General features: G+C 35.4%; 1 protein-coding gene across 4 annotated transcripts; it reads left to right on the top strand.

The window, feature by feature from the left end:
• Window positions 1–943: 943 nt before the first annotated feature.
• On the top strand, window positions 944–24817 carry LOC132118551 (E3 ubiquitin-protein ligase Itchy-like). 4 transcript variants are annotated; one of them, XM_059528472.1, is made up of 24 exons: window positions 944–1081; window positions 5926–6016; window positions 9244–9385; window positions 9588–9712; window positions 10889–11023; window positions 11112–11157; window positions 11878–12053; window positions 12794–12989; window positions 13481–13576; window positions 14979–15153; window positions 15237–15300; window positions 15639–15723; window positions 15978–16106; window positions 16933–17005; window positions 17393–17464; window positions 17658–17746; window positions 18288–18447; window positions 18600–18733; window positions 20410–20550; window positions 21418–21538; window positions 21776–21880; window positions 21954–22050; window positions 23276–23348; window positions 24387–24817. In XM_059528472.1, the coding sequence occupies exons 2-24, from the start codon at window positions 5947–5949 to the stop codon at window positions 24484–24486; spliced, it is 2604 nt and encodes an 867-aa protein (XP_059384455.1). In that variant the 5' UTR covers window positions 944–1081; window positions 5926–5946; the 3' UTR covers window positions 24487–24817. The 4 variants fall into 4 exon arrangements, with proteins under 4 accessions (XP_059384455.1, XP_059384457.1, XP_059384453.1 ...); XM_059528474.1 differs by lacking the exon at window positions 944–1081 and adding an exon at window positions 4311–4815 and having other exon boundaries at window positions 11884–12053; XM_059528470.1 differs by lacking the exon at window positions 944–1081 and adding an exon at window positions 4311–4815.
• The last annotated feature ends 1268 nt before the right edge of the window (window positions 24818–26085 follow it).

Below are 26085 nucleotides of genomic sequence, written 5' to 3'. Positions count from 1 at the left end.
TAAATCAGTGTTTCTGTGGAAAGACCTTGAGGGCACAGGTATCATTGCAGAAGAGGCAGTACAGGCATAGAAGTTACAAAGCCAGGAACCTACAAACCAGTTAGTCATACCAGCTAACACTGGCTACCACAGGGAGTGCTACAGTCATTTCACAAATATTACGAAGATAATACGAGCACAAAGGAGATATGAGCCAAACAGAAATGATTGTTGACGCTTAGTCCCACCCCCGTGCGCAGATTGGTTCAAACTCTCCCATATTAAACCAATAAGTAGTCTTTTGAACTACTACTTAACATAGCTTATTGCTTTGGAAAATGAACGAAAACAAAGTGAAAGTAAAGTCTGTCGTGAATGCATGAATACAAACACACAATAACACATTTGCATGAGAAACTATAATTATATATTGCAATTTATCTTTAAAATAAAATCTAAATTTGTTTTGTTTTATGCCTTCATTTGTTAACCAGAAAATAATTTCTGAGGGGAAAAACATTTCATAAGTCTATTTTAAGATTTAACATTTAATTTTTGTTAAACTTTTAATAAATTGCTGTGAAAATGTATGTGTTATGAATTAAATGAATTAGACATGCTTTTTGATGAATCCAATTAAATGTAACCATTAAAAAGGAGTTGAGAAAAATAAAAAGTAAAGTGGATTACGATTACTTCAGGAATTAAAACAAATCTATATTATTTATACATTTACGAAACTAAATTAATATATTTATGCCAAAAAACTAATCTTTGAAATGAACATATATTAAAGATTATAATTGTTTCCTAATATAAACTTCTGTAATAAGAAAAAAACGTCTTGTGATTTGAACGCGGGTCAATGGAGAACAGGCGCTCTGAGCCATAGAGCGCCCTCTGCTGGAATAACGACATAATTATTGTCTCGAGCGGAAGCGCTGATTTCAGATCAGCGTCTTTGGTGACGTATTGACGTGAAGATGGCGGAAGTTCGTTCTTGATCTAAACCTGAGTCGCTCTGTACGGATTGTCTAATAAACTATTTGAAGACGGATCGTTTCGGCGTCACATCTCACATCTGACTCGCTGAAATATTCGGGTAAGCGATGACCAGCTGATTGAGACTGTGTGCTGTAGTTTACTGTCTAATACGCGCTTATGTGTTATGTGGATTGCGTTATAGTGACAATGAGTCGTGTCGACAGCTCGCCCAATCACGTTGACTGTTTGTATCTCAAATAAATAGCTCTGTTTTGACAACGAGAGTCAAAGGGAATCAAAAACATGTGCCTGAATATGTGTCGGAGCGTCTGTTGTTTACTGATTGTGTTCGGGTCATGTATGAACACGTGTCGCATGTTAATTCTGTCATATCGTTCAGCTTGAGTTTGATCTTGGCTTTGGTTTCCGCTGATTTAATGATTTCAATATTTCCTAGCTAAACAGGTTTGTGCTGAAGCTGCTCAAGTGATATCCATCAATATTTACCAAAATACCGCGATAAAAATAGCTAATGGAGTTTTGTTACGTGTTATTAACCACAGCTATCATCGAAAACATAATGGTAATACTATGGTGTATTGATATATACCATGTTAATACTATGGTATTGTACTGCTATGGTACATATAATGCACTTTTGTAAGTTAAGAGAGAAAAAAGTAGCACAGTAACTAATTATCATGGTAATATTGTGGTATTATTTAAATTACCTCGGAATTTAATTTGAATATCATGGTGTTTTAATCATGTCCATGACCCAGTCATTACCAAACATATATATACTTCACTATACCATGGTATCACTATAGCCAAGTGTTATTTTGTAAAGGCATGATAGCTGCTTAAAAGAGAGGAATTGCTGATTTATATGAGTTTACACTACTAGCAATGACTATCCTAACTATTACTAGTATAGAAATCTCGTATATCTGTTTTATGTTGATCTGTTCTGAAACTTATTTTTGTCGAAGAAAAAGCTTTGTAGAGTTCAGTGTTTTTCAGTTTTATGGCGGTGACTGTGTTTAATATAGTGATTTCGATATGATGGGTTTTTTTTGTTACCGTATGATTCATCAATCACATCAAAATGCAGGTTAACTGGAGGAGACACCAATAAAAAATTGACAGTCAGTAACAGTTTTATGAGTAATGTTTTACAAGTTAAGTAATCATTACTTTTAATAACGCATTTCTTATAAATTTGTAATGAAATAACTTTTTCAGTTATGTAACGCAAATGACATTGAGTGAAATTGAGAGTGACGTACCGAGGCACTTCCTTCAGCCTCAGGCCTATTTCACTTATTTTACTTATTTTACTTTTGGTGTGAAAGGGCCTTTGCGTTTGCCACAAACAGTGTTGGGGTAACGCATTTTAAGTAATCAAAGTTATGTATTCAGATAACTTTTTTCAAGTAAGTAGTAAGGTAGCGCATTACTTTTTAATTTACAAGAAAATATTTTTCGAAAAAGTAACCCCAGTTACTTTGTGTTTCCATTTATTGACTGACAAGTCTCCTGTCCCCATATTGGGAGAAATTATAAGTACAGAGGCTTTATGTGCGCTGTGTCAACATGATGTAGTTTTAGACTAAATGTGTGTGAATGTGCGTTAATTCACCCCACTCTGAAAAAAAAAAACTAAAAACTGATTTAGTGTTCATAAAAATTAATTAAAACAGTGTAATGCAAACACTGAATATGAAGCAAACCAGAAATAATTAAATATGTTAAATAACACAAATGTATCTAATCCCATTTTATTAACTATAATGTCTTTTCCGCTGACCTTTTGATAATCCAGTTGAACCAATACTATTAAGCAAAAATTTCTTTAAGCTAACAATTGTGCTTCATTTTTTTTTATTGGTGAAGAGTGTTGAACCTTCTTCTCCTGTGTTTTACTCTACAGACATGAATTTACTTTTCCTTCAGCCTGAGGTTTATTCATTTCACTTTTTGGTGTGACTGGCCTATTATATTTGCTATAAATAGAACTTCTTATATTAAAGAGAATCAAGCCCTGCTCATATTTAAAATATAACGCGAAAGTAACGCAAACATAACGCATCACTTTCCATAAAAAGTAACTAACATAATTAATTACTTTTTCAGGGAGTAAAGCAGTATTGTAATGCATTACTTTTAAAAGTAACTTTCCCCAACACTGGCCACAAATATAACTTTTTGTTTTTTTGTTATTACTTTCCGTAAAAGGTGATGCAGTTATTTACTGTTTATGGAGTAATACAATATTGTAATGCATGACTTTTAAAAGTAGCTTTCCCCAACACTGGTTTGTAGTTACTAACAATAAGTATTTAAAAGTATCATGGTATCTCTTTTGAACATGGTAATAACGTTTGATTGTAAAATTTGAGTATTGATTTGATCATACAGTAATGATACAGTATTCTTGAACATCTTGAATAATGAAAGTAATTGACAATGATTATTGATTAATCAGATCACCTCACATTTCTGTGGACAAAACACAGTTTAGATCAAAACTAATCAAGTAAATCAAGTAAATAATCGACAGATTAGGCGATTACCAAAATAAATGTATTTTGCAAATGTATATTTGGTTATATAATGCCCTCACAAACAAATATTCCAGAGAGCCATGTGGTAAATAAAAGTATAGTGATATAACCTTTTCATACCATCACTGTACCACACTGCAGTGAATAATTCAATTAATCGACAACATTATCGATTAAGCAGACCACATCACGTTACAGAAGTGAATAACTTATATCTATGGACAAACGCACATTAAATACAACAGAAGACTGAGACTATATACATATAAATAAAATTAGGAAAGCTCGCCCAATTAATCGAGTAAATAATCGACAGATTAATCGATTACCAAAATAACTGTTTGTAGATTATTTAAAGATTTGGTTATAAAATGTTGTCACAAGTAAATATTCCAGACAGCCATGTGGTAAATGATATTAATGTATCACGCCCGCAGTATTCTTTCGTTAAGAGTATTGTTGAGTTTTGAAGATATTAATAGAAGTTTGTGAGTTATATTTTATGTCTCTAGTGTGTTCTGGGTGGATGCCAGGCGGTTAATCTTTCTGATACACTCAGTCTCCAGATATATCTCAGTTCTTTTGTGTGTGTGTTTTTTTGTGTCCATTTTATCGCCACAAACACTCCCTCCATCTGACAGATAGCCCCGCCCCCAAACTCACGCGATTGGTGGAGTCCGAACTTATGTTGAGTATCTCTATCAAACAGATTGACGTTGTAAAAGGGTGTTTGACTCTTCAATGATTACCTCATAGTGATTGAACATTAAACTGACAGCAGAACGTGTCGATGTTAGAGACCACGCAGAAGCTTTTGACTCGTCTTTGGTTTTCCTGTTTGGATTCTCTCTCTGGCTGAGTGACATTTAGATTATGAAGGAACAAGTCTGTCATAATCTCTAACCTAGAAGCTTATCAGTGCCATTTGCAAAGCTTTAGCTGTTGTTTTTTTGTCTTTGTCTGTGTCGTCTGCGCCGGTCTTTCCTCAGGGCTGTTATTGTGGCTCGACACGCGATCAGTGATGAATAATTAACCCTGAGATCAGCTCGAGTGAAAGTTTATTCAGATCTTTCTCTGATCTCTCTCTCTAAGCGTCTCAGTTTGATTGTGACGTAACTGGAGGAGAAGTCACCGAGCACAGCGTCTGTTCTCTGGGATCTCCTTACAACAGGAAACAGAGGAACACTTTCATAGCTATGAAAGCACAATCTATTTTTGCTCTTCTCAAAAGATTTTGAAGTCGATGTGGATTGTTTTCATCATTTACTGCACTTTGGAGTATATGGTGAGCTTGATTCATGCTTTTCAGGTCCTCTGTCATGCTGGATTAGTCGTGTATTTGTTGGAAAAATTGCATAATTTTTTTACTGTCTCGTCAAAGTCATCCAATCTGACCTAGTTTACCTGGAAACTTTTTAGCTAGGTTTTTACTGTGCATTAAATATTTTGAATCTACTCGGCGAAAATAGAGACGATGTTTTCTCTGAATGAAAATAAATCTAAACATTGTGTTATATAAATATCAAAAACCAGGGCTGATAAATACTTAGCAATTGACATTATAAAATAATGTTTAAATTGGCAAGGATGTGTTAAATTCCTTTAAGAGTGACATTAAAGGTGTTTATAAAGTTACAAAAAGAATCCCATTTTAAATAAACGTTCCACAAAAATAAGAAAGAATGTTTCAACTGTTTAAAACATTGATAATAATCAGAAATGTTTCTTGAGCAGTAAAGCAGCATATTTCTCATGATTTCTGAAGATCATGTGACACTAAAGACTGGAGTAATGATGCTGAAAATACAGATTTGATCACAGAAATAAATTACATTTTACAATATATTCACATATAAAGCAGTTATTTTAAATAGTAAAAATATTTCACAATTTTACAGATTTTACTGCATTTTTAATCATCATAAATGGTGAGCACAAGAGACTTCTTTCGAAAACATTATGTTACAGACATCATTCGTTCGACTGGTGGTATTGTTTATTTTCCTGCCAATTAAGAGATGTTAAGATGCCTTTGAAGTTACTTTTATAGGGCTATGAATTTATGCATAACTTTTGCTTACATGGGATTTTATATATATCTCGTTCGGCTGTATAAAAAGTAGTGTACAAGTTCTTTACAAGTTTCAACTTAGTCTAACTCTAACCACAAGTCTAAGCCTGATGAGCACTTGTGAGGTTTAAATATTTGGTGTGTGTGTGTGTGTGTGAGAGAGAGAGATTCATGCCATCAGATCTTTGCTAGATTAATGTTAAACCTCAACTAGCAGAACTGTACTTTGCTTTGCTTAGCCACGCAGCTAGATAATGTCTTAAGAATGCACAGATGTGTGTGTGAACATGCCTCAGTGTGTTAGGTGTGTTTTTGTGCTTGCAGGTCTCCGTGTAGCGGTGTGTCATGGCCAGCAGTGTTGCTAAAGCAGGTCCTGCTAATGGCCTCCCTATGAAAGCGCAGCTGCAGATCATGGGTACGTTTGCATATTCATCTGATGTGACATTCTTCCTCATCCGCTGGACTTTGATGTTCTGTCTCATTAATTAACACCAATATTGCAATTCTGATGGTGTCACGGAGCAGTAAAAGAGCAGCGGTGCACGGGTTCAGTTTTCGCTAATAAAAGAGAACAAAAGGCCCAAAAAATGTAATCATAAAGAACATCATACACATATAAACACACAACACACATTCAGCAGCAATCTGGAACTAGAGAAACTAACACCAGGAAGTGTGCGTGTTAGTAGTGTATGAGTGTTAATAAGTTAATATAATAATAATACTGTTCTAATTGTATTAATGTAATTAATACTACTAATTATATACTAATATATTTTTTCTGTTTAATAAAGAAAGTTTCTAAACGTCCTAATTGTTCTCTGGTATATTAAAAGTTTCTTTCTCTGTTTGTGCAAATTAAAAAATTCACTTAAATGTGAATACAAATACAAACATTTTATTTTTTACGATTTTATTTATTCTTAATTGTGTCAGTTGGCATTAACAGTTTGCTCTCGTGAACATAATATCTCATGTTTCATAATAGGTAAGAACCAGTGTTATTTCATTTATTTATTATTTAATTTAAATTAAATACTACTCATATTTTTTTATTAACTTTAATTTTTATTTTCCATTTTGGTAAAATGTTTGCTAATTTTGTTATGTGCTTTTGTCATTTTATCCATGATTGTTTTAAATGTATTCAATTGTTAATTTCCATTTTAGTTTTTATTTATTTCCAGTAATTGCTTCCACTTAAACTTATTTCATTTGCCAAGGGAACATGTCGTAATTTTCATCTAATATTAAGATTTTATTTTATTTCAGTTTTTTTCAATTAGCAAACATATTTTAATAGATTTAGTAACTATAATAACCCTGGTACATTTACATTTAAAATATATTACAGGTCATTTTATTTTGTTCCTTTATATATTAGCAGTTTTTGTGGAATTAATTTTATTATAAAAAAAGGGCCAAAAAACTTTGTTTATTTTCTGGATGATTTATTAAACAATTTTGTGACCCTGGAGCACAAAACCAATCTTAGGTCGCTGGGGTATATTTGTAGAAATAGCCAAAAATACGTTGTATGGGTCAAAATTATTGATTTTTCTTTTATGCCAAAAATCATTAGGATATTAAGTAAAGATCATGCTCCATGAAGATATTTAGTCAATTTCCTACCGTAAATATATCAAAACTTAATTTTTGATTAGTAGTATGAATTGCTAAGAATTCATTTGGACAACTTAAAAGGTGATTTACTCAATATTAAGATTTTTTATTTTTTCAAACAGTTATATCTCGGCCAAATATTGTCCGATCCTAACAAACCATAAAGTTTCTAGTTTATTTTATTTATATAGCACCGTTTACCACAGCAGCAGCTGACCAATGTGCTTTACAGCATCAAAATAAAATAAATAGTAAATAGAACATAATAAAGAGAAAATAGCAAATAAATAAAATCACAGCTAAAAAACATAATTATATCCACATTTTAAATATATAACAAAATATAAGAAATAAAACCATAATTGTACAGAGTACAGAGATGGAACATCAAGGGACATTGAAAGCAATGGAGAAGTAATGCGTTTTGAGTAGAGATTTAAAAACCTGTAAAGTAGCAGCAGATCTAACATGAACTGGTAGGCTATTCCAAAGTTTAAGACCTACAACAGAGAATGCATGTTCACCCCTTTTCTTTAATTTAACTCTAGGAACAGTGAGCATTTTAAGATAACTAGATCTAAGAGCTCAACGGGGGTTAGGTAAGGAAAGCAGTTCAGATAAATATGAGGGAGCTAAGGTGTTTAAAGACTTCTAGACAAAAACAAGGATTTTAAACCCCACTCGAAAATGCACAGGCAGCCAATGCAGAGAAACCAAGACAGGAGTGATAGGAGTAAATCCATTAAGAGTCTTGCTGATGCATTTTGGACAAACTGTAGATGGGCCAAGATAGTGGTATTCATTCCACAATGCAAGGAGTTACAGTAATCTAAACGTGATGATATAAAAACATGAATTACTTTCTCAAAGTCTTGAAAAGTGAGGAGAGGCGTGATTTTAGAGAGATGAAGGAGATGAAAGAAACAAGATTTAACCATCGAATTTACTTGACTATCAAGTTTCAGCTCGCTGTCAAGCAAAACACCCAGGATTTTAACAAGGGTTTTGGCTTGGGATGTACCAAAGTGATTACTCAGATATTTTAGGGAAATGCCATTAAGGGGACCATAAGTTATCATTTCAGTTTTCTTTTCATTAAGGTTGAGAGAATTCGATGCCATCCAAATTTTGATATCCTTCGTACAAGCCAACAAAGTGTCAAAGGTGTTACTATCAGAGCATTTAAGTGACACTTAAATCTGGCTGTCATCAGCGTAGAAGTGAAACGAGACTCCATGCTTCCTGAAAATAGAGCCCAAAGGGAGCATGTACAGAGAAAAAAGTGTTGGTGCAAGTATCGATCCCTGTGGGACCCCCCCATGGGAGGTTAGCAGCTGGTGACATGTTGGATTCCTAGTCGAACTGAGAGCCTCCGGTCCTTTAAATAGGAACTAAACCAACTTAAAACTGTTCCCGTCAAGCCCACATAGGACTCGAGTCGAGCAATAAGAGTATTATGGTCTGTCAGCACCAATACAATACTATCACCCTGGGCAGTTACCATATAGATATCATTTAACAACTTTAATAAAGCTGACTCAGTACTACGAAAAGTTCTGAATCCTGACTGAAATGTTTCATAGATGGAGATTTTTTTAACAAAAAAAGAGTTTAATTGTAGTTGACCAACTTTTGCGAGAATCTTATGAAGAAAAGGCAAATTAGAGACAGGCCTATAGTTAGCAGGGTCCTACTTGTGCATGTTTGAGAGCAAACCATACGTGTTTTATCATTTATTCAGCTTCAAGATGATGTATAGATCTCCGTTTTGATAAATTGACCCTTATGACTGGTTTGGTGGTCACAATTGTGTTTAAAAAGTGCATTTTTATGCACATTATAAAAAACAAATCTAGTTTCAATGCACTGTATTTTGAAGAAAACGTTCACAGCCTCTTCACCTGTACTTCCTCCTCACAGTACCTGCTTTTCTTCATTGATGTTTAGTGAAACGTGTTTGCAAAATCCATCAGAACCCATCATGGTGTTGCTGTGAACGTTTGTTCTTTGGGTTCGCAGTGATCTCGGCCAAACTCAAGGACAACAAGAAGAACTGGTTCGGCCCGAGTCCGTACGTGGAGGTGTGTGTGGACGGCCAGACCAAAAAGACGGAGAGATGCAACAACACACACTCGCCCAAATGGAAGCAGTCGTTCACTGTGTGAGTTTCCTTTGATTGGGCACAGGCTCTAGTAGTTCCTCAGATGCACGTTGTCATTCAGCTCAATTCTCTATTAAACTGCTTTCATCTTCTTGATGTGATGTGATGGTTAGTGACGTCAGAACTGACTGTGGACTCTATTATTTGCATTGTTTGCTAAGCCAAGCGGTTGAGTGTGTGTGTGTGTGTGTGTGTCCGTCAGGATCGTGACTCCGTTCAGCAAGCTGATCTTTCGTGTTTGGAGTTACCAGACGCTGAAGTCGGACGTTCTGCTGGGTTTGGCCACCCTCGACATCAGCGAGACGCTCAAATCAAATGACATGAAGAGTGAGTGTATTTTCTCTGCCGCTTTAACCAGAGGAACCAGATTAAAGAGCGCATAATGTTGAAAATTACAGCATCTACAAGAATACAAGTCTCTCTAAGTCATAATTTCTGTTGTCTACATGCTGCTTGGATGTAAAAATGAAAAGGTTTCTTTAAGGACCGGTGGTACCGAGGTCCCGTTCAAACCCGGTTCTTGACGCATACTTTAAAATGTTACAATAAAAAAATTCAAAATGTTTATAATTTATATAATTACATAATATAAATGATTAAATGATATGTAATTTATTTAATATAAATATAAGAATGTATGTGTACGTGTTTATATTTTAAATATGAATTTAAATTGTTATAATAAAAAATAAACAATTTATATAATTGCATAATATAAGTGATTCAATTATATGTAATTTATTTAATATAAATCTAAGAATATATGTGTACATGTTTGTTTTAAATATGAATTTAAATATTTCTAACAAAAATGTACAATATTTATAATTTATATTATTGTATAAGTAATTAAATTATATATCCAATTTATTATATAAATCTAAGAATATAGAAAATTAATAATTGAGTTGATTTTAAATGTAAAAATATAAAATAAAATATATAAAATATAGTAGTTTTATAGAATTTTCTGCATTTACTGTTTTCACGTAACATGTAAAAGTTATCATGTTTACCAGCTAGAAAGTTAGAATGTAAGACAGACAAGGTTTTTTAAATATTATGCTATTTTGATATTATATTACAAATTATAAATTGTATTGTATAATATAATTGTGTAATTTTTATAAGTTCAATATATAGATATGTTAATAAAAATAAAAAGTCTAAAAACAAACTTAAAAAAAAGAATATTATACTATAAAATATACATTTAAATAATTGTTACATATAAATTGTTATATATAATTGATGTTATATATTATTTAAAAAATCTGAAAATAATGTATACAATATAAATGTATTTAATTGTTGAATATGAATACATTATTATATTATATAAAATAAATTTAAAATAATGGATTAAAAAAAAATTCAATAATTTAAATAAAAAAATATAAATAGGATTTTTAAATTAAAATATTTTTTCCTCATTTACTCTGTTTCCAGCAGTCGAGTGCCATGTGTTGTTTGTAGTTTTTGACCCTCTTCTCTTTGCTTCAGTCTGTGAGGTGGTGAAGACCCTGCAGCTGTGCGCAGACAGAGATCAGGCTGAGACCATCGGCGATCTGTCCGTGTGTTTAGACGGTCTGCAGGTCGATCCTGAAATGTTCCAGTCGGCCGAGGCCCTTAACCAGAGTCAGTCGCTCCAGTCATTTCAATAACAACATTACTTTCATATTTTACACTAAAATTAGCACTAATGACTAATGACATTGTTTTCCAGATACTTTAAACGGGGCATCTGAGCTTAATGACGACTCAAACAGAAGGTATCTTCATATTACTTATTAAATAACTATCAAAGGGAAAGTGCAAATGAACGTTTATTTTATAGTTATTGTAGCTATATGTGCATTTTGGAATATCGCATACAAAAAAAAAAACCGGGGGGAAACACCAAGATGCGCATAAATTCTAAAAATGCACAGAAAATAAACGCATGTGCACAGTTGAGTTGGATAAATTTTATCCGATAAGAAAAAATGCACATAGACTACGATGGAAACACATTTACGGAATAAATTCCTCCATGCACATTAAAAAATGTCATGTGACTTTGAATTTTAACTTGATGTTGTTCACAGCATCTGTGTTGAAATGCCTGAGGAAAGTCTGTCATTAAAGTATTTATGTATTCATTTTCTCTGAAAGCAATGACTGGATTAATTGTGTTACGTCTGCTCTCTCTGAGACGCAGGTCATTTATTATAGTTTTCTTAGAGATATTTAATGCCAGTTTGTCAGGATGTGACGGTTTTGTTCTTTTAGACTTGTTAGATGCTTTATTCGCAAATGTTTTATGAAATATTCCAGTTTTGTGCATACGTTACTTTGGATGGAAACACTGCTTGTGCCAAAATTCTTTTTATTTAAACAAAAAATGAAGCGAGGCTGTGATTGGTTGAGGAATGTCACATGACTCTAATCAGTTTGCATACATGGTTTTGAGCCGAACATCTCCCCCTGATGTCCTGTCTCTTTCTCTGGAGAAGCAGAGATCCGTCTCCATCAGTCACAGACGGTCAGGAGCAGCCGTCGGCTCCTAATGGACGTGTGAACGGCATGGACTCTCCTTCAGCATCATCCATAGGGTCACGACCCCAGAGACCCCCGCGACCCTCACGACCTCCGCCGCCGACCCCACGCAGACCCACATCCTCCCCAGGTCAGACACGTTTAGTTAAAGCATTTAGCTGTTAAATACTCTACTTTTTCATATTGAAACATGTTGGATCAACACATAAACTCAGGAAAAAAAAGACAAAATATTATCAGGGCTTATTTATTTTTAAATCAGCATTAGCTGATAATGAATTTTTTTTGGTCTATTAACAGAAGTTTATAATTTAAATGTTTTAAATAAATGATTGCATTAATTTTTAATTATTAATTATTAATTATTAATTAATTATTGCAATAATTTTTGGTAAATATTATATAAAATAAATGTTTAATTTTCTGATTGTATTACTGTACATCATGGATACTCACTACTGCTTCTGAAAGAAGTCTCACCGAGGCTGCATTTATTTGATTGCAAAATACAGTAAAAACTGTAAAACTGAAATATTTTTGTAATTTAAAATTACTGTTTTCTATGTGATATATCGGTTAAAATGTAATTTATTTCCATGATCAAAACTGAATTTTCAGCGTAATGTTTATTCAGTATCATACTTGTCTTCAGTGTCCTTCAGAAATCATTCTAATATGATAATTTGCTGCTCAAGAAACATGTTTGATTACTATCAGTGCTGTAAATTGATGTAAATAGAATAAAAAATTATAATTTTTTTGTATTTAAAGTGTGCATGTTTTTGTCTATTTGCTCTGTATTTTTATTGGTTGTTGAAAAAAAATGAGTGAAATGAGAAAATGGTGATGAATGTTTCCCCCTCTTTGCAGCTTCCTCCACCGGCTCGTTTCCTGATGGCAGCGATTCGTCCCGTTCAGACACTCCGGTTCGGAATCCCACCAGAGGCGGAGCTCCAGACTATAGCCCCGCCCCCACCGTGGAGCAGCCTGGCAGGACGTCCCTCAGCATAGTCCCCGCCCCCAGCAGGATTCCCAGCATGGTCAACCCTTGTCCGCTGCCGCAAGGGTACGTCAGTAAACCGAAGTGCCGGTTCCTCCTTACGTCACTTCCCCAATTTACAAATTGTTTGTCAACAGAAAATACATGGGTTTTTTTTCTATCATTTAAAGCCACAGTACATATGATTTTCTTAATAAAACATCCAAGAACCGCACCATTAAATTTAGAACTTCTCAATGTTGCGCCATTATTTTTTTAACGAGTTTTACAGCGATGTGCATTATAACCAATCACACACGAGTCTGTTGAGCTTATGAATGGCAGTGGCCAATCAGAGGCGTTCAGATGAGTTTTTGTTCACTGCATATGCACTCGCTGACTGAATTCAGCTCTCACGAATTCTAATCATAAACAACGAAGTGCAGATGTACATATGATGCAAGTAAGAGATTCATTCATAAAACCGTGTATAGACCACTGATTATAAGAGTTGTTTTTTGAGAGTGCTAGACCGAACTAACTGTAGCGTGTGTGTGTGTGTGTGTGTGTGTGTGTAGTTGGGAGCAGCGGGTCGATCAGAACGGCCGTGTGTATTATGTTGACCATGTGGAAAAGATAACCGCGTGGGAGAGACCAGAGCCTCTGCCGACGGGGTAAGAAACCCTCCTCTGTCACTGAATTACTGGACACACCCTTAGAGGAATGTACGATGCATACTTGTAATACATTTAAACTGTAACACAGACTCTGTAATAGTTCAGGAAGGTTTTATATTGTAACAATATTGTATATAGAATCACAAGAGTTGCTCTTTCACACATTCTAACTTTTCTGAAATATATAGTAAAGAAAACAACTGCTAAATGATTTAAGAACATGTCCAGGTCATATTTCACCACAAAGGAAGTGATATTTTGCAGCTTATTTGTTTTAGGACCACCTTTTCTGCACTGTGAATAGAGATGTGTACTAGAATACTGACAAAACAGTTTCATGACTGATTAGTTTGTGTGTTACCTGAATATCATTTCTACTGATCATCCTGTACTTAGGCTGGTTTTTCAATGGAAGGTTATTTTTGCTGTGGAATAAAAGATACAGGTAGTTGCAACAGTTTACCTCACAATTGTAACGTTTTATTTTTGATAAATATTGTAACTTTTTTTCTTGCATATGCAAGTTTATATTTCACAATCCGAACATACATTTTTAGAAATGTGAGTTTAGGTCTTTCAATTAAAATTTTTTTCCCCTTCACAATTCTGATTTTGTTTTTCACAATTCTTGACGTTTTTTTTCGTGCTTTTTCTTTTGCAATTGCAATCTCACAGTTTGGACTTCTCAGAAACGTGAGTTTAGACTTCACAATTCTGACTGTTTCGCGCAATTTTAACGTCTTTCTCGCAAATCTTAATTTAAATCTTGTTTATTTATTTATTTATATATTTTTGTTAAATTAGTTTTTCACATTTTTCTCGCAATTGCAAATTTATATTGCACAATTCTGAATTTTTTCTATCAATTCTGAATTTAAAACTTGTATTTTGTTTTATTTTTGCAATTGTGAGTTTCTCACAATCGCACAATTTAGACTTCTCAGAAAAGAGATTAGATTTAACAATTCTGACTATTTTTCACAATTATAAAGTTTTTCTCTTAACTGCACATTTATGTTGCGCAATTCTGATTTTAAATCTTGCATTTTTTTTTCTTTTTTTTTTTTTGCAATTGCAAGTTTCTCACAATCGCACATTTTGCGCTTGTCAGAAATGTGAATTTAGATCTCGCAATTCTGATTTTTTTTTTCTTGCGCAATTTTGTCGTCTTCTCACAATTCCGTTTTTTTTTATTGCAATTATGAGTTTGTCTCTCAATCCTGAGTTTATATCTAGCAGTTGAAAAGATGTTAGAATTTGCAGTCAGTTGCCATTACCTTTTTTTATTGTTGTTGTTGTTGTTTTAACGCCACATTTCTTAGAAGGTATTATAAATACTATTCAGTATTGTTTGAAATGTTGAAATCTGACTTCTCAAACGGACTTCTCTCTCTTGTAGCTGGGAGCGGCGTGTGGACCCGATGGGTCGGGTGTATTTTGTGGACCACATTAGCAGAACCACCACGTGGCAGCGCCCCACGATGGAGACGGTGCGAAACTACGAGCAATGGCAGCACCAGCGCAGTCAGCTGCAGGGAGCCATGCAGCAGTTCAACCAAAGATTCATCATCGGGGTGAGGAAACTAAACACATGCATCTATCTTCATTTTTTTAACATATACACACAGTAAGCCATAATGTTCTCCTGTTGCTGCAGGATCAGATTTCAGCTGCCCAGAATAAGGAGTTTGACCCGCTGGGACCTCTGCCACACGGATGGGGTGAGAGAGAGATAGAGAGAGAGAGAGAGACACTAACTTTCCTTTAATTGCATGCTCTAGAACTGTACCCTCTTTTGTAATATGCTGGACTAGCAGCTACTTTATAATGTTCTGGTAACCTTATTATCTGCACCTGCGAAGCAGCACTAAAATTAGCCGGTGCATCCTTCAATGTCCCAATTTAAGAAATGAGAAGCACTCGCACCGTGTAAACCAGCTAGTGAAAATAGCTCAAATGTTAAAAATAGCTCTGAGTGAGAGATTGCAAAGGCTTAATCACATCTCAGCTCCATTATTTCTTACTTTCCTCCTGGTGTCTCCTTCTGTCTTGCTCTCAGAGAAGAGAACGGACTCTAATGGCAGAGTTTACTTTGTTCATCACACGACCAGAACGACGCAGTGGGAGGATCCGCGCACACAAGGGTCAGATCCTCTGTCTTTTTTTCCTTTAAATGCAAATCTACAGAGAAAAACAATAAAGCACTTTTACATGAATCAGCCGTGTTTAAGAAAGACCAGTTTTGGAGATGTTGTAATTTACATCTTCAGTCTAATGAATGCACGTTTTTTGGTACTGAGGCGCAATACAGTGTTGATTCAAATAAGTAATTATTGCCCAGCTCATCGAGTCGTTTTTCATAAACTGATGCTCATGGCTCAGTCTCTGTGTTGTGCAGTTTGCTGAATGAGAAACCCCTCCCCGAAGGATGGGAGATGAGGTTTACAGTTGATGGCACCCCTTACTTCGTAGATCACACCCGGAGAACCACCACTTACATCGACCCTCGGACTGGAAAATCCTCTCTGTAAGTGCAAACACGCACCCAGCGGGTCTAGATAATGCAGTTCTGCAAGGATTCCCTGCATTTTTTCCAGCACTGCAGCTTTAATGTTGCATTATGATGTCAGCATCCGTTCACTATCACACTGATGTTATCAGCAGTGCAGCATACCACAGTTGCATTATGATGTCAGCAGCAGCAGCGCAGCTTTCTTTTGCTTTTACCGATCTTATGTTTTTGAAATCATTGTGTATGAATCACATTCTGAATGTCATTTATGACCTTGACACTGTTCCGAGGAATTTCTTGTTTTGCTCAGTTTGGTTTAGCTTACAGACGCACAAGTGATCTCTTTCAGGCGAGTTCATCAGTCTTTACATGCATAACAGGAAAAACAGGTTTCAGGAGTGAAACCGCATTCGATTATAACCTTCCGTGATGACTCTGCTCGGAGAATGCAAACACGCCTCTCTCAGAATGTGTGTATTAATCCACACCATCTGTTTTGAAGGCACAAAGCGATCCTCTACGTCAGAGGAATGCGAGACGTGCTGCTGATGTCAGAATAGTCTCAACAAACAAACTTCTGCACTGCGTGTTACCTGTCTCGAGCGTCAGATTAAATCTTTAGGGCATATAGATAAGATGTGTTTTAGGGTGTTTTCACCATCAGCTGTTCTGAGGCCATTTAAGAAGTAACCAGTAATGATTAGCATGCAAAGCCATTTAAGTGATTGATGAATGATATTTTGCTGTGGTTCTTTAGATTTAGTCCTGAACAAAATATGATGCAGTTTTACGTTATAGTGTGTTTGCATTATAAACCGTTTCACACTTTCCTTCCCTCCAGTGAGAACGGCCCTCAGATCACATACGTACGAGACTTCAAAGCCAAAGTGCAATACTTCAGATTCTGGTGTCAGGTGAGGATTCATGCTCCAGTTGTGTTTTTATGGATGGAGAAATTATGAAGCGTTAAAGAACGAACATCAGAAGTTCATCAGAACAATATTAAAGGAGTAGTTCCCCCTAAAAAGATGTATTCACCTTCAATGGATGCTCTGCAGTGAATGGGTGCCGTCAGAATGAGAGTCCAAACAGCTGTGATGTTTGTATCAGCTTTCATTCTGACGGCACCCATTCACTGCAGAGGATCTGTTGGTGAGCAAGTGATGCAATGCTACATTTCTCCAAATCTGATGAAGAAACAAACTCACTCATGTACATCTTGGATGACCTTAAGCAAAAATTTTTCAAAATGGATATTATGAAATCTTCAGTTATGGATTGTTTTGAATTTTTCATTACAGCAATTAGCAGTGCCACAGCACATAAAGATCACCGTCAGCCGCAAAACGCTGTTTGAAGACTCGTTCCAGCAGGTAACACAGTCTAACTTGAATAACCCATGACTGATTTAAAACTGTGGTGTTTTTCTGCTAGTAGCTCCAGCATTTAACTGCCAGATCCGAGACTTAGCGTGGAGCCTGTGAATGTCTTTAAACGCCTCAGACATCCTCACGGTCTGGAGTCTCTGAAGATGTGAAATGACGTTGTTCTGGTGTCTCCCTGCAGATCATGAGCTTCAACGCTCAGGATCTCCGGCGCAGGCTGTGGATCATCTTCCCCGGGGAGGAGGGGCTTGACTATGGAGGCGTGGCCAGGCAAGCTTCCTATTTCTCTCTTTCTGGAGAATAAAGACCAGATCAAAGCATTCTAGAGCAGCTCTGCATGATATATCAAAATATGCATTAGTGCGATTGTCAAATTGAATGCAAATTGATTAAATAAATGTGCTCTGAAACCATCAGCATACACTTTTATTGCTGGCAATCTTTCAAAATAAAAGCACATTTTAAAGTCCAAAGAAATAAAGTATTGTAACATATTAGCATTGTAATTTTATAAAATAACAATAACTCGAAAATAATAAACTAAAATTGAAAAAAAAAAAAAAATATATATATATATATATTGTATTTTTTTATAGCGTCTCAGTGATACTAACACTGAAGTTCTCTTTATGGTTACTGAAAGAGGTTTAATTCGGTACCTATAAAGAGTAAACTCAAGTGTATACACTCAAATTAAAGAAAAAAGTTATTGAGGCCTCTCATGCTCTGATGCAGTGATTTATAGTTGTTTAGGAGTGACTTGTGTCCAGTGTGATGCTGTGAAATAAACCATGTTGTGTGTGTTGTGCAGGGAGTGGTTCTTCCTGTTGTCTCACGAGGTGTTGAACCCCATGTACTGTCTGTTTGAATACGCTGGCAAAGACAACTACTGCCTCCAGATAAACCCCGCCTCCTACATCAACCCCGACCACCTCAAATACTTCCGGTTCATTGGACGCTTCATCGCCATGGTAATGCTGCCTTGCCATATTTGGTCAATGTCAGATTGTATTTTAAGTGGTGCGATATTAAACACCAGCTCCTGTTTCTTAACTGGATTCGGACATTAAGGAACATTATAATGGCAAAAATGTTTAGCATTTTTTCTGTGTGCTTCCTGCAGGCCTTGTTTCATGGGAAATTCATCGATACGGGCTTCTCGCTGCCGTTCTACAAGCGCATCCTGAACAAGCCCTTGGCTCTGAAAGACCTGGAGTCCATCGACCCGGAGTTTTATAACTCACTCATCTGGATCAAGTCAGTTTACAGCTTTACTGAACGCATTAATATTCATTACAAATAAGTGGAATGCATTCAAGTCTTACAGTAGAGTATGTGGTACCATGGTACTGTAATATATACCATAAGGTACTTTAAAGAATACCATGGTACTTTTTGGGTACTTGTTTTAAAAATAAAAAAGATACAAAATACTAAATAATATTCATGACATTACGTAATACATGATATGAAATGTATACGTAATAAAATAAAAAATCGGCAGTCGGAAAAGGGTGGCTTGCCCACTTCAGGTTGGTGGAGAGTTCCTGCCTCAAGTAGAGGAGTTCAGATATCTTGGGGTCTTGTTCACGAGTGAGGGAAGGATGGAACGGGAGATTGACAGACGGATCGGTGCAGCTTCTGCAGTAATGCGGTCGATGTACCGGTCTGTCATGGTGAAGAAAGAGCTGAGCCGCAAGGCGAAGCTCTCGATTTACCGGTCAATCTACGTTCCTACTCTCACCTATGGTCATGAGCTTTGGGTCATGACCGAAAGGACAAGATCCCGGATACAGGCGGCCGAAATGAGCTTTCTCCGCAGGGTGGCTGGGCGATCCCTTAGAGATAGGGTGAGAAGCTCAGTCACCCGGGAGGAGCTCAGAGTAGAGCCACTGCTCCTCCACATCGAGAGGGGTCAGCTGAGGTGGCTCGGGCATCTGTTCCGGATGCCTCCTGGACGCCTTCCCGGGAAGGTGTTCCGGGCACATCCCACTGGGAGGAGACCCCGGGGGAGACCTAGGACACGCTGGAGAGACTATGTCTCCCGGCTGGCCTGGGAACGCCTCGGTGTCCCCCCAGAAGAGCTGGAGGAAGTGTCTAGGGAGAGGGAAGTCTGGGGTTCTCTGCTTAGACTGCTGCCCCCGCGACCCGGCCCCGGATAAGCGGAAGAAGATGGATGGATGGATGGATGGCATGTTAAATTATTAATAATATATTTTATATATATATATTGGTTAATATATGATAAATAAAAATACAATTTAAATGTATAGATTTATGTATATCATATAACAGTTTTTTCATTCTATTGGAATGAATGAATGAATAAATAAATGAATGCATTTTGTTATTTATCTATAAACTACATAAAATGATACATAATAAAAATAAACATAAATTCAAACTTATTAATACTACTAAATATGTAAATAAAGTCCTCTATATATAACGTCCACTTTAAATTTCAGAGTAAAGTTGCATTGATTACTTAAATATGATGTGTTTAGGCCTCTAAATATATATGTATCTAATAAATAGCTAATTATTATTTTGTTAATTATTTATTACAGTGGTTAAAAAAGCTCAATTTAATTAGTCTTTAAAAGAAAAGGTGACTTTGGTCAATTAAAAATGTTTATTTTTATTATTATTATGTCATATTATTAATTTAAATTATCGTAGCCATTAATAAAGTTTTGAATGCATGTAAAAAATATATATATATTCCTTTTTTTTTAATGTTTGCCTTATGTTGTGTATGATCACCTCAAATGATTGTACATGGATCTTTTGTCAGTGTTATAAGCTGAGTTAGTATCATGAATTCTTGAGTGGTTTGGTGTGATTTTCAACCCTCACGTCTGAATGCAGCTCAGTGTGATTGATTTCAGTCGTGAATGCCTCTCTAACGGTGTCTGTGTGTGCTGTGTCAGGGATAATAACATCGAGGAGTGCGGGCTGGAGATGTTTTTCTCGGTGGATAAGGAGATCCTGGGTGAGGTGTCGACTCACGAGCTGAAGCCGGACGGCGGGAACATCCAGGTCACAGAGGAGAACAAAGAAGAGTACATCAGGTGCCCGTCTCAAGTCTCATAATTAAACACTCTGGATGCTAAATAAAGCCAGACCCCTCGCTGACACACACAAAGCCCTCTAGATGCTTTAGTATTGGTCATGCTGTTGTTGTAACAAACGATTATATTCATTTTACTCATCAAAGTCCAGTTAGTGATGATATTATATTTAATTTCCCTTGTTTCAGAGCCGTCACTCTAGTGAGCTGCTTATCTAGCCAACAATTTAAGGCCATGTCAAACAGTAAACAGCAAATAAATGCTGCCTCTAAGACCTAATGTTGAAATTTTATTTTAATGTTTACGTTAAAAGTTACATTAATTTACATATTATGCATTTATTCTAATAATTTATATGATACAATTTTGTATGTACATTTTCATTATATATACATTTATATTATTCATATACATGTTTAATATAACAAAATAAAACATTTCATATTTTAAATTAATATAAATTATATACGTGTGTGTGTGTGTATATATATGCACACACGCGCACACACACACACACAGAAAAATGTTGCATTAACTTGCATGTAATGTATTTATTGCAAGAACATTTTATTGATACATTTTATTTAAAATGTTGCACAACTTGCATTTTATTATATATGTTGTTTCATTGTTACAAAAATGTAAAAAAAAAAAAGATATTATCCTAAATGCGTGTAAAAAGATTAACAAAATGCTTGTTGTTTATGTTAGCTGCCCATAAAGTGCGTTTCAAACCAGGCTCTGTATTGATGATCTCTTAGATGCTAGCTTCCTGTAAAGACAGCAAGGCAGCTCCTCAGGTGATGTTGAGTGTGTGTTGGTTGTAAATGTCCTGCTGTGTGTGTGTGTGTGTGTGTGTGTGTTCAGGCTGGTGGCCGAGTGGCGTCTGTCTCGTGGTGTCGAGGAACAGACTCAAGCTTTCTTTGAAGGATTTAATGAGGTTCTTCCGCAGCAGTACCTGCAGTATTTCGATGCCAAAGAGCTGGAGGTGAGAGACGCTGCTTTAAAATCCATTAAATCCCATGCACAGAGCTGCCTAAAAAAATATATGTGCCCTCGAGTCACACTTCAGCATATCTGAATATCATTGCACAACATAACAAAATGCAGTGGCATACTTATATATTTGGGATACATGTGCAAATACTTGCAGAATCTAATCAAGCATCTCATTTAAATACTCTTGCATCTATTCTGTAAATAACCATGTGTTTGTGTGTCATAGGTGATGTTGTGTGGAATGCAAGAAATAGATCTGAATGACTGGCAGAGAAACACCATTTACAGACATTACACCTCCACCAGTAAACAGATCCTGTGGTTCTGGCAGGTAATGACGCAGTAATCGCTTTAAATAAATAATTATTCAGATTGCACCAAGACACTGTCTCTTTTCTCTGTAGTTTATTAAAGAGATGGACAATGAGAAGCGCATGAGACTGCTGCAGTTTGTCAGTGGTACCTGTCGTCTGCCTGTAGGAGGCTTCGCAGACCTAATGGGTGAGGTTTTTTAGTTTTATTCATTATAATAATATGAAACCACATTCACTATGCATGTATCTTGCACAGTGTGATGTGTTATAGCATTAAGGCAAGACGAAACAAGTGAGTAGGGCAAAAATATTTAACTAATATAGCTCATCATACTTTCTCCAGTTGATTAATTAGAATACATTAGTAAAGTTGCTTTGCATTACAAAGTTTTCTAAAATGTTTTATTTAAATCTGTAAACCAGGCGTTCTCTAATTAAACATTTCTAGGAAATGAATCTGGCCGTCAGTTTTGTCACAGTTTAGTCCGTTTCGTTTCTCATCCAACACGTGAGAAGTCGAGCTGAACATCGCTTCACTGTCTCCGCTTGTGTGGGACAGGTACAGTACGCTCGCGCGGGAAAGGGACTCTTATTTTGTACGCCAGTACACCAACAGCTGATCGCTTCCTGCTATCTGTGCCTCAGACATAGCTCTGCACTTCCAGTGCTGAACGGCTTCCCGTGTCCTGTGCACAGATTTCAAAATACTTCCACACAAATGACATGATAGCAAATGATTACAATGTAGTTGGAGCACGCGGGCGCACTTCGGGAAAAATCGGCCGAAAAAAGACCAAAAACCGATTTATGGATGGTCAACCGGTGCGTCCCTAGTTATTATATCTGTATCTTATTTTGTTGACCTGTTAGAGTAAAAGGTTTTTACAGAAATGATTTTGGATATCTCTTATCTCTCCACGAATCAGAAAATGTTGTCAACAGACAGAAAAAAAATAATTTTTATCATGTTTTAGGAATACATTTAATCATTTAGCAGGAATAGAATGTTATATAAATCAGTGCAAATGATATACGAACAAACCCCACGGTAAAAACCTTCATATTATAGAGAGGAATAAAACTGCTAAGTTTGTAGTTAGTAAGAGCTGTTGACCTGGAGAAAAAACGTTTAAAGATATGGATTGCAATTGAAATCTACAGACGCAAACAGATAAAGTGTTATAACATAAACACTTAAAAGTGTATTTTAGATGTTTTCTTTCAAAGGATGATATAATATGGAAGCAAAGTTGACCAGTGGCCCTAAGTGGCATAATGACCGGGACATAATCGAGAGAGTAACTAGAATGTTATTGGATCACAGTTGTTAGGTGTTTTGATTATTATTGGCTTAATATTAGAGTCTTGGCTCATGTTGGGAGAGTGTGACGTTTCTCATGTGTTGGTTTCAGGGAGTAATGGACCGCAGAAGTTCTGCATCGAGAAGGTTGGGAAGGAGAACTGGCTTCCCCGCAGCCACACATGGTACATCATCTCACTTCATACATGCATACATTATCTTGATCTCAAGATTTAAGCCTTAGATGTGTGTGTGTCAGAGGAGGCATGTTTTAAAATATTAGTCCAATGGTTGCACCTTTTCAACGGTCTAAATACATTTTTTAATGATTTAGCAAATAGATTAATTAAAGGCCAAAAACATTTTTAATGTAGAAAGCATAAATAAAATATAGTACAGTGTATGTGTGTTTGTGTATATATATTACATGCATATGTTTATAGTGTATATATATTAAATAGTGTATATAAGTATACACAAGTATGTGTGTATTATAAGTAACACATTTTTGTGAAGTTATTATTATTGTTAAAATATATTTATATAGTAAATATTAATAATTTAATAATACTATTTCAAACTATTGTTAAAATATTTATATGAATAATATCATGATTGTTTATAGGATTTTATTATTGTTTATAATAACTACCTTTTTTATTAATTTAATTATTTTTGTCTAATTATTTGTTGTTTACTGAGTCAATCCGTTATGTAAATGAGTAAATAATTATTTGATTAGTGGTGCACAAATTTAGTCATATTTTTAATTTGAAGTTTAGTTGTTAAATAATCTTAATTTATTAATAATTGTTAAATATCTAATGTTTTAAATACAATTATTTAAATATTTATTTTGAAATTCATGATAAATAATTCATTGCTGTTATGTGACACTCTTAGAGCTTTATATACTGTAATTATTGTGTATCCATTGTTGTATACTGCATATAATAATCATCTTAATCAATAATATTCACCTGTAATACAGCAGCAGTACATATACATTTACATTCATGCATTTAGCAAACGCTAAAAGTGACTTACAATGCATTCAGGCTAACAGTTTTCTCCTAACATGTGTTCCCTGGGATTCGAACCCACAACCTTGCGCTTGCTAACACAATGCGCTACCATTTGAGCTACAGGAACACTACACGTAATATACAGTATTCGTAGAAGACAGTGTGGATATTAAACCTGTAAAGTCTCTTGTTTTTCAGTTTTAATCGTCTTGATCTGCCACCGTACCGCAGTTACGAGCAGATGAAGGAGAAGCTGATGTTTGCTATTGAGGAGACGGAGGGATTCGGACAGGAGTGACACACACACACACACACACACACACACACACAAAGAAGACATCCAGATCTCATGCACACTAGTTTTCCTAAGAGGACAGACCGATGATCTGACACACAGGTGAATCATGGGAAAACGAGGGTTTCTGCGCTCACCTGTCGATTGGTATTAATTTCTGTGTCCCCGTGAGACGAGGAGGCTTTATGCAAGTGTGTCAGAGACGTGACGCCGACGTTTCTACATGTGATTAATCCAGCGAGAGCCGTTCTGAATGACTCCAGAAGATCGGATTGATTCATCAGAGCTCTGTGAATGTGTTTTTATGTCCACAAACCCTTCGACGGGTCTCCTTGTGCCTTTTTTCCTCACTGTCATCCAAACAAACTGAATTATTAGTGTAGCACTCGACAACAGCCTGATGGCTCGTTGCACAACTGATCAAACTATTCATCCAAACTGTCAAGAAATGGCCAGCTTCATCCCAAAAACATTTAGAAATTGTATTTTGTAAAAATAAAAGGACACTTAAGGTATTTTTCATTGTGACTTTAAAACATGTTCATGATAATTAAGCACATTTTTACAAATTCTCATTAGTATGATGTGGAAAAATGTATTTTCCACATGTTCCTGAACTGGAAAGTGAAAAAAACAGTGTATATATGTAATAATAAACATTTATACATATACATATTATATACTACTAATAAACATATTACCAAACTAATACATTTAATAGTTAAATAACAACATTTTTCCACATTATGCTAATATAAGTAAAAAAAAAAAAAAGTAAAATGCTTGTTTTTCATGAAAATATCGTTGCAGTGCAAAAACTGTTACGTAATTGTCTTTATGATCATTATACTCTCTCTCTATATATATATATATATATATGTATGTTAAGACCATAAAAAAATATATGTTCACTTAATTTTATTTATATATATATATATATATATTTATATATAAAATATGAATTTTGAGGTGAAACGTGGCTTGGACATTTCTAAAATGATGCAAATGAGTCTAAAAATTTGCGTGATTTCAGGACATTTTTAATCTTAATCTCCTGTGTTTCATATTTCACGCTCTGATTCACATTAGTAAATTATTTCTCTGAAATGAACTGAAACGGTGTGGTTTTCAGTCGCGGCGCTGGCCTTGAATCCCTGAAGCGATGATGTTGGTTTATTTGGGCCTAAGTTTGGGAGCGTGCAGTATTTATCACAGGTACCGCTCTAGTTCTATAGGGCGGCTGCTTTAAACACAGGTTTTTAAGTATTCTGGAAGCTCTTGGGCGTTTCAGATCATAGTTTATTTCATTTTTTCATGAATTTATTTGAAGTGAATCTGATCTAAACCACTGGAGGAGCCCAAAGCCCTGCTATAAAGCGTACAGCTGTGATTCAGCGCATTGCATTATGGGTAATAATATCAAGACTCGTGTGGACGACTGTTTTAGGGTGTCAGGGAGGATCTTTTAGATTAAAAAAAAAAAAAGCAACATCAAATATTTATTTAAATAGCTATTTTTATCCAATTTCCCCGTTATGAATGAGAATTTAACCAGTGAAATCCTCACGATGATGGTTTAAATGTGATATGGCTCTCTCGCTT

The sequence above is a fragment of the Carassius carassius genome, chromosome 37, assembly GCF_963082965.1.
Source record: "Carassius carassius chromosome 37, fCarCar2.1, whole genome shotgun sequence".
Lineage (NCBI taxonomy): Eukaryota > Metazoa > Chordata > Actinopteri > Cypriniformes > Cyprinidae > Carassius > Carassius carassius.
Note: the sequence above shows the minus strand (reverse complement) of the source record. Positions and strands in the feature narration are given on the sequence as shown.